Source organism: Notothenia coriiceps, unplaced genomic scaffold (genome assembly GCF_000735185.1).
Source record: "Notothenia coriiceps isolate Sejong01 unplaced genomic scaffold, NC01 NC01_scaffold00037250, whole genome shotgun sequence".
In the NCBI taxonomy this organism is placed as follows: domain Eukaryota; kingdom Metazoa; phylum Chordata; class Actinopteri; order Perciformes; family Nototheniidae; genus Notothenia; species Notothenia coriiceps.
The window spans coordinates 2,339,791-2,349,654 of record NW_011369951.1 but is presented as its reverse complement, the minus strand read 5'-3'; the positions used below and the strand labels follow the sequence as shown (position 1 = coordinate 2,349,654).

Sequence of the window (9,864 nt, the reverse complement as noted above, 5' to 3'; positions counted from 1 at the left end):
TAACATCCATGCTTTCCAATGCACAAGACAACCCTTACCTTCCACTTGAGATTGTGCCGCACACGCTGCTGGATCTCCTCTCACCTAATGCGCGGTGTGTGCAGACCCTCAGACTGGGGCTCCTCTGGGATCTGGCGAGCTTTAGACCGCTAATAAATCTGATCCACTTATCGACCCACTTCTGCTGTTTAATACCAACACAGATGCAGAAGGAGGATGGTTTGTATTTGTTCTCCCCGGGGGCTGAATGCCCAGCAGAGGCCACTGAGTGGAGGCAGCACAGCGGTGGCAGCTCACTGTCAGCGGGTCCGGGTGGTCCAGTCTGGTCCAGGTGGTTCGTTCTATGGTCTGGATGACAGGGTCTATGGTCTGGATGACACAGTCTATGGTCTGGATCAGAGGCTTCTGCTGTGTCTTCTTGATCGACTTCACATCAGCTGGATGAATATATGGGATGGCACCAACATTTTATGTCGGCATGTATACACTCGTTTGGCACGTTTTAAGTCTACTGGTGGTCTCTGCAGCAGGGAACTGGCGCCCTCTGCTGGATGTTTTAGTTAATGGCAGAAATAATAGGAAAAGTCAATATCCCTTAACTTTGCCCTACATTATTGACTTATTATTCTTATACAACTCTTAAAATAGATGAGTGAAACTGACATAGGGTAGGGTTCTTTTTTAACTACACAATCTCTGTCCGGTATGTTTCCTCTATTTTTTGGAAACAATAACTGGATTATTTTTACTTACTGTAAATGTGTATTTCAACATGTATATTTTCTACATTTTTAATAGTATTTTATTTCTTTTAGAGATGTTTACATTTTGAATTGTTTATTTCTAGTCTTTTAATTTTTTCTAATGTACAATGCCTTGTCTTTTTATGCTGCTGCAACGCAAATAAGTACATCTTATTATCTTATCTTATTTATAACTATGTTTATGTCTTTGTAATAATTGTTCTGACATTGGAACACCTTTATGTTATGGTGTCAATAGTGTGTTTAAACCAAGTACATCACAGACAACCAAGAGTCTAAATAACTAACTTACTACATCAAAAACCAAAATAATTCTCAGTAAGAAAAGTGCATTCTAAGTGGAAGGAAAAAATAACAGGATCATGTATTTCCCCCTGGAATCACTGACTCAAGTAGAAATATTGTATTGCCACATTCATTTATTCAAGTCAAGGTCTAGGTATTGTCTAGAAAAGTAAAAATAGAGTAAAGAAAAGCAACTTGGGACATAATTGAAGCAATTTGGATTGACCTCATTCAACAAGTCATTATTAGGCCAATTGTAAGTACTGTACATTTTATTTAAACCAAATAATGGCTGTTTATATAAATGACAAATCAGTTTAACATTCCAGTTCTTAAGTCAGAAACACATTCATTCATAAGTGTATGAATACAAAACACACTCATATTAAAGTGCAGCTCTCGTAAAAGTAATCACACCAAGTAGCTTACAAAGAAGAAATATAATACAATCGAGCACCGTCAAACAGTTTTTCAAAGTCTTGAGACTTTAGAGAAAAGCTCTACAAGTAGTAAACAAAATATAATAGAAAAATAGACCTGAACATGAGCTGTCAACAGTACAGCGAGAGTTAAAGTGGCAAACATGCAGAGTTTGTGCGAGCACTAGTAAATGGTAAACAACTGTTTTCCGAAAGTCCCAAAGGAAGGCTGCCTCTTTAAGAAGCCTCGACTGAGAAATGTCTGGAAAACACACGAAGGCTGACTCATACGATAATTAAAAACAGTCTCACAGAAAAGCTGTGTGGGAGCAATGTTGTAATGTAACAAAATGCAGAAAGATAACTCTAACTATACTTTAAAACAAAGAATACACTCTATTGTTTCTCCTAAATGTACAGTGATTCTGTCCACAGCTGTGTGTGTGTGTGTTTTGTTAGTCAGTTTAATCAGAGGTGGAGTCCTTTAGATACGCTATAATATCCACTCTTTCCCTTTTCTTTCTGATCCCACTGAAGATCATCTTGGTACCAGGAATGTACTTCTTAGGGTTTTGAAGGTAGATTTCCAGGGTTTCCTCATCCCATGTGATGCCTACAAAACAAACACACACATTAAACAACATGTTTTGCATAAGTATGAAAAAGCTGCTTTCTCACACATCTGATAACTGTTTTTAGGTTTTATGACCTAGTGTTAGAGCAGTTTTTAGAGCGAGTCTGCCTGTTCAGACTTGCTGCTCTTATCGTCAGTTAGAGAAAGGACCAAGCTGCTTCTCAGCTAGAGCTGTAACAATTAGTCGATTGACAGGAAAATACTTGCAAACTATTTCGCTACTCCATTTATTGTTCAAATATAGTTTAATCATATGATTAAACTTAATATTTGTTGGGGTTTTATACTGACAAAATGTAAAGACATTCACAATTGTCTTACATTTGATAGGTTAATCAAATAATCCAGAAAAATACTTGAGATTGAATATTTGACAACGAAGATAATTGTTTGTTCAGCTCTGTAGAATAACTTTGTGAGATCATTTCTACACATATAAAACATGCAGATGCATATTGATATGTTGTATTCATGGGACAAAGGAGAGACAGAATTTGATACCATGTTTAAACCAAATTATAATTCTGAGTTAAAGTAAAACGATCAGATGATTACACTATGATCGCTGATGTAAGATTTATGAAGGCTTGTCAAAAGGGCTAGACAGCTAACTTGTGGAATCTGGGCCAATGAATGAACTCGAAGGGCCCTCAGTTAGGTGCATTGGTTTTTGGCAATTATAGGAAGTTGTACTGACAATGCAACTTTATATATATACAATATAAAGTTTCATTGCAGCAGGAACAATTAATCCACTAATAGAGGACAGCAAGCACAACTGTTTCTCAGGAACGCTGCCATGCACTGGATGAGTTAAAGCACTAAAGAAATCATCAGAAATTGTGCTAAATAGTACAGTTGATATGCTTTCTCTGTCTTTCCTTTCAACACTGTTAGAGAACAGTTTGGTAGGTTGCCATGGTGGTTTTAACATCATGACATAGACCTGGTTAAATAAAACATTATTGAAGTGCAAAACAACACTTTTGTTAGAATGTATTCACTGGTAAACATGTTTAATGTAATGTTTTATGGTTTAAGATTAACAACCATACATCCTACAATGTAGCCTACTTTTGTCAAAGATATACAAACAAGTAAACACTGGATTAAAATGTTTGGGTAAACTTTATAGTAAAAGTGTGGGGTGGTTAGAAACGTTGCTTAATGCTTGCTATAGCCTACTGGGGTGCATTGTTATATAGATAATTCCTCTTTGGCTGGTTAGAGTTTGGTCTGTATGAGCTTTTGATCCTTACCTTTGTCGATGTTGGCCTGTGTGTACTTGAAGCCGGATGCCTGTCCTGTCTTCCTCCCAAACAGACCCCACAGGTTGGGTCCCACCTTGTGACGCCCCCCCTCTGTCACTGTGTGACACTGGGAGCATTTCTGAACAAACACCTTCTTCCCTTTGTTGATGTCCCCCATGACCAGGAGCTGGGAGGAGAGGAAATGGTGGCAAACAATGAGAGTTACAGTCAGGAGCACTGAGGGTAAAAACACTAGTGATTCAAAATGTGAGAGTGGAATTAATATGGAGTCCGAAATTATTTATGAAACAATGTTGCCTTGGGCATATTGGTAGTTTAATAACCCTCACACTTACGGGTTACGGGTTACTTACGGGTTGTTTTAGAAATCCTAGTAGGCTACATTATTGTTATGTTATTATGTCGAAAAAGACAGACCTATGCTGTAGAAAGTAGGTCAAGGTAAAACAGCTAGTTAGCCTGAATGAAAAAGATCGCTTATAGCCTATATCTTTTTTTCCTTTTAACTATTGCAAACATGAAACTGCGTGGTAAAACGCGACGACAACATAATTCAGCACAGACATGTTGTGTTTACCGGAGGAAGACGTGAAAATACAACAAACAAGACAACGTAACAAAAAGTTAGAGATTTTACCTTAGTCTACCAAATAGTGCTGTGTGTAGTTCAAGGACCTCCTCCTCTTTCCAAAGAATGTGATTGTTGTTGTTGTTGTTGTTTGCTAAAGTTTTTAGCTGTTTTCCCTTTTAAACTACTCGAACAAGTACACGACCGGATCTGCTCCCAAATTTAGGAAGGGAGCTGTTGGGTCGGATCGAATAAGCAGTGATACAACTTTATGATAAACTCGTTGCGCAACTCAGTGAAGAGGCAGCTTCAGAATGTCGGTCACACCCATCTGAAGGCAGGTGAGGTGTGTCGTTTGCAATGTATGGGGAACACATACCCAGGGCCGTCCCTGGCCAACTTGGGGCCCCAAGCACCATTGTGAGATGAGGCCTCCCCCCCCAACCGACAGGATTGAACACATTTTTTTTGGAAACAAAGTAGGCCTACTTTGCAAATATAATTCCTGTTTATTATTATTATTATCAACACAGTTACTTTTTTATACAGTGAGGTAAATGGTAAATGTGGATGTATGTCGTTNTTATATTTTTAGTCTTGTATGTTTTTAACAGAGACATATGTTTAGGATTAACATTTCAGGAGGGTAAAAGGAAGTGTAAAGGTGGATTTGCAAATGGTTAAGGGTAACCATTTGCAAATCCACCTTTACACTTCCTTTTACCCTCCTGAAATGTTAATCCTAAACATATGTCTCTGTTAAAAACATACAAGACTAAAAATATAATTTAACAGAGTAAAAGACAATCAGAGTATAAGACTATATGTTTTAAATGATTATATGATAATTTGACACGACACTAAGCATTTATGAGCAGTTACCTTCTCAGATTGTGGTCTTCTGACAGTTTAAGAGGCCAGAAGGGTGACATTCTCTCTATTATTTCATTTTATTTTCTAACTGGTAAATCACCTCATGACCCATCAGATTTTAACACTGCTATAAACAAGTCATTCACTGTGCTACTTCTACCTGATATATGTTGATATCTCAAAACAATTGCTAATTGGAGTTGAAACAGACCAGCACAGCCAAGTGTCAATTATTAGAAATGGCTAATAATTAAGAAGTGGATGCACATTAAAATGAATATCCCAAAATATAAGTGCTGTGCCGGTAAAGCAATTTGGACTATTAAGTAGTGTCCATTTTATTATTCCATATCTTTATTTGTTTGTCAAAAATAAACTGCAGTATCTGTTTTAACAGTGTATTGTTAATCTTGGATGTAATCTTTTTTTTTTGTATTATTATTATTTTATTCTACTAAAACATCCAAAGAAGAAAACAAGTATAATTCATACAAACAAAGATAAACAAAATCAGTAGAAGCGGGAGGGCTGAAGCATAGCTTATGGGAAGTAGTCCTCCCGTGAATCATCCTAATACAACATTGGCATTATTTCATCAAAAACATTTAGAAATTAAGGAATTGGATTTATGTATCTGACTCCACACTCAAGGGCTTTATTTTCATCCTCACTAATCGTCCTGCTCTCACCTTCATCCACCAGGTGAGCGTGTATCTGAGGAAAGAGTTTGAGCGCCACGGCTACCCTCCCAACGACACCCTGCATGAGAACATGGTGAAGGACATCTTCAACAAAGAGGATGCGAACAAAGACGGCTTTATATCCTCCCGAGAGTTTACTTACAAACACGATGAACTCTAAATTCTCACACACTCGCTCAGTGTGATTTGTGGTTGAAATACTTTGATGCAGAGCCTTATTTCCAGCATAGGAGCGTTGTGTGTCTGATCTGTGAGCCAATTGGTGTGTTTAATTGATGTCTTCTTTTATTTTGTATGTTTTGTTAATGTGTTTACAATACTCCATTACACTCCGTGTCACTTGAAATTACTTTTTAAGAATGTGTTCAAATGATATTCGCTTATCAGTGTCACCAAATATCTGAAGAAAAGTAGACAAGAAGTAAATGCCTTTAACAGTGTATCCAAAGTATGTAGATAACAGTTGCTACATTTGGCTGTAAAATTCAACTTTGGGGGAGAAATTGTATTTATTTCCCTTAAAAAAATTTAATACATAAATGTAATTTCACCCTTTGTGGGTTCATAAGTAAAGGGACTGTTTTTATACCTGTATATAAATACATTTGGCAAATCAATGCGTCCATTTTATAGAAGAATTGGAAAAAAGTTATTAAAATCAGTCGTATGATATTGATTAAATTGTGTTTAGGTTCAAGGAAAATGTGAACTTTGTTATTTGTTGTTTCTATGGAGCAGTGAAATGTATTGTGTATAGTGCACTGATGATCGTGAGTTTTCCATGGCAACCGTGATGACTTGACTTAGCAGGAAAAGCAGGTGTAACCGAGAACATAATGGCTCAGTTTCATTTTCTCTGCGTGTTCCCAGCGAGCCAGTATACACAATACTCAGGTCCTGGCACAAAGCAGCCATCGTTGTTGTTATAAGAGACACCTGTTTGACAGGTGACAGCCGCTGTGGGAAAGTGCACTGCCATGCATACACTGCAGTGTCAATGCTGAAAGAATCAATATTTAAAATTCTGAAACATACAATTATCTCTGCACGCTACTATCCAAAGTAAATCGTCTGAATGACAAAGTGAGAAACTGTACTTTGTTGTTTTTACCAACACGCTGGAGCTGTTTTCCAATATTTCCAACACACACACGTCTCAAACCACCGAATGTTCCCACAGTATCTAGACTGTCCAGTTTTTTTTTGTAAACATGTCAAGACTAAACTCATTATGAAGATGTATCTTCTAGTCAAGGCATATTACAATTTTCAGTTTTTACAACCAATGTGATCAATAAAAGTGAACTTTCTAAAACAAAATACTGTGGTTTATTTGGTTTCCACACCTTGTAACACTTTACACATTGAACCAGCAGGTGGCACTGTCTTCACAGGTGTTAGTATTGGTTAACACGGGGAGGAAGGTAACACTACACCTCATTCATTATGTATTCATAACAGAGAAACCAGATGCATTCCCATGATTATTAAATGTCTCGATGCATTAGTTACTTATTAAAATTAAACACAAAGGAGAGCACCGCCATATGTACAAAGATAGATGAAATAGCATAGCCCAAGTAGTCATCTGCACTTTTGTTGTTCTCATTGAGGTTAAAGGGGCCCTATTTCAGGTTCATATATGTATTTTATGCCTCTACTGTGACATGTCTCCCTGCTTTAATGTTCAAAAAGCTCTTTATTTTTCTCATACTGCCTGTGCTGCAGCACCTCTTTCACCCTCTGTCTGAAACCAGAGCCCAGTCTGCTCTGATTGTTTAGCTGGCCGGCTCTGTTGTGATTGGTCAACCACTTAGAAATGTCCCGCCCCTTAGCCTATCACGTACAATGTATTGGAGAGCTAGCCAATAGAAGCTCAAGTGATGTCATTATGTTACAGAAGTAAACAAAGGACTACAATATAGGTGTTCCAAGAACTTTGGGATTTAAGCCTTTGCAGACCATTTACATGCATAAAATCCTATTCAACACACTACAGGAAAAGGAAAACCCTAAAAAAGCATAATAGGGCCTCTTTAAGTTTTCTGCTTACATGCTTTTGACAGATAACATTTTAAACGGATTGTCCTGCTTAAACCTTTTTAAAGAGTTTATTTTAGTGCAGTAGTCATTGCTGGACCAAAGTTTGTATATTTAAAAGAGTTTTACTTTCTGTGTGCTAAACATTGTTTCTGCATTAACCACTCGCTTTACAAGTGCTTCTGTAAAAGGGGCAGATCCTGACATGAAATGAAAATATAATAATCTGCACGTAGATTTTGAAATGCTTATAAAATGTATCAATTGTCATACTAAATTCAGCTGCTGGAAGACACTGTCTCTTGTGTGTGTACGGTCTGTATGTAACGTGTGAGTCTGAGGAGGGAGAGTCGCCCTCCTCCTCACACATTCAAAACATTCCACACTGGAAAAGGTCAGAGGTCACATAGTCAGAATAAGGCGGGACCCTGTTTGACACCAACATACACACACACACACAAACACACACATACACTAAACATGAACACACACACAGTTTTCATCCAAATAAGTCCATGACAGTTATGTAATTGTCACGAGAAGGAGGAAGAGGAGGATAACTGCCTGATATGTGAGTGGGGGGATGAAGATCAGGATGTGCTATGACTCATCTGAGGTGTGTCCTTATCCCAGGAGGGTTGGGGTTCACTGTATGGAGAGGAAAGAGGAAGACAACTCAATACTGTAGATGATGATGACGTCATGGATTAGGATGAAGAATATTGAGAGGCTCTACCTCTATTTTCTTTGCTGGGGTAAGTCCGAGGGAAAGGTTTGAATTCTTCTGGAGGAGGGAAGTCCTCTACGGGGTGGAACTGGAACTTGGATTCAAAATCATCTGCTGGAATTATACAGTAAAGATGTGATTAAAAGGGCGATATGTTGTGCTAATTTCAAATACAAGGTCTCCATGCTGCATGTCATTAGCTGTCTCCCGTTTACTGGTCTCTCTACAGCTGTTCGATCGATTAAAGGCAAAAAAAAGTCTGTACAAATATTTTCTTTATACTGTTTCAGGGTATATGCAGGAAGTCAAATGTAATTCCTTTTAAGACCTTTTTTAAGACCCTTTCCATACATTTTAAGACCTCATCGTCACTTTGAGTTTTAACCGTTTACATTGGCGACACACTTTACCTCACATTGACTAAATACAGTATTGATTGTCCTTCCTCCTTATTTTCCAACCATTTGGACGCAAACTTGCATTTCCCCATAACGATGTTGTTTAACAACCGGCGTAAACGGACCTTCGCGCGCTATCAAGCAGTGAGCGTGCGGTGTCCTGTTCAGAGGATGTCAAATCCAACTGGATGCCATAAATAAACTACACAGAATCACACTACACACCTACGCAATGATTACATTCAGGCAAACTTTAGAATACAACCTCTTTGTTCAATTTATATACTTATTGAAAAAAAGCTACAACATTTAATGCCTTGGAAAATGCCTTTTAAAACTTTTTAAAACTTTCTAATAGCCTTAATGTTCTTTTCTTCTTTACTTTTAATACTTTTTAAGACCCCGCGGACACCCTGTGTAGTATCACCGTATGGTGACTACGGATATTTGCTTCAATGTCCAGCGCACTACCTGGGGGATAGTGTCAGATCCCGAATCACTGCTGTGCATCCACTGCATGTCGTGCCTTTGGTTTTGGTTTAACTTTGTTGATGCTTTAGCGTCAGAAAATTGGCACATCACATTTCAATAATTCAGGTAAAAATTGAGTAAAAAAGAAAAAAAAACTTATTTTTCTAACCAGTTTGTAATTATTTTCTTTATCAGAAGAATAGACAGATTTTTTCATGCTGAAGATTGAAGATGTATAAAGATAAATGAGGAAGGAGAACTAATGGTTATAAGGGACAGAGAAAAGGAAGAAAATATGTTAGGGAAATGGAGAGATGAGGATAGATGGGGAAAAAACAACAGATTATAAAAAGGAAACGTGAAGGATGACAATGGCCAGCTTTAAGTACATTACAAGAAGCTTTTAAGGCCTGCTCTAGTTCAGAAGTACACAGTCTTAACTGAAAATATTGAGGAAAAAAGTAATTTAATCTCCCTCCACTTCCCCTTAAATTAAGGATTCAGTCTGGGTTATGTGAGTTGCGTACACAGGCAGGGTTACTATTAAAATGTCTTCTGTTGGAATTTCTCGTTACCTGTAAATGTGATCAGTAACCTAAATATCAAAATAAAAAGTTATGTAACCTGATTGTTACTTTTTTACAAAATGGACAACAGAACAATGTCGCTTTAGAAAATTATTTTTTTAAACAAGATATTTAGTTTGAAAAATG

General features: G+C 37.5%; 1 protein-coding gene across 1 annotated transcript; it reads right to left on the bottom strand.

The window, feature by feature from the left end:
- Positions 1 to 1,165: 1,165 nt before the first annotated feature.
- cycsa (cytochrome c, somatic a) lies at positions 1,166 to 4,272 on the bottom strand. The gene is made up of 3 exons (XM_010795894.1): positions 4,011 to 4,272; positions 3,362 to 3,539; positions 1,166 to 2,081 (listed from the first exon to the last, which is right to left on the bottom strand). Exons 2-3 carry the CDS (start codon positions 3,528 to 3,530, stop codon positions 1,933 to 1,935), a joined length of 318 nt encoding a protein of 105 aa, XP_010794196.1. The 5' UTR covers positions 3,531 to 3,539; positions 4,011 to 4,272; the 3' UTR covers positions 1,166 to 1,932.
- Between the last annotated feature and the right edge of the window lie 5,592 nt (positions 4,273 to 9,864).

Coding starts and splice junctions, on each gene's coding strand:
- cycsa (XM_010795894.1), bottom strand. CDS start 3,530: ATGGGGGACATCAACAAAGGGAAGAAGGTGTTTGTTCAGAAATGCTCC. Junction 2,082..3,361: donor ACAGGCCAACATCGACAAAG/GTAAGGATCAAA, acceptor TTTGTTTTGTAG/GCATCACATGGGATGAGGAA.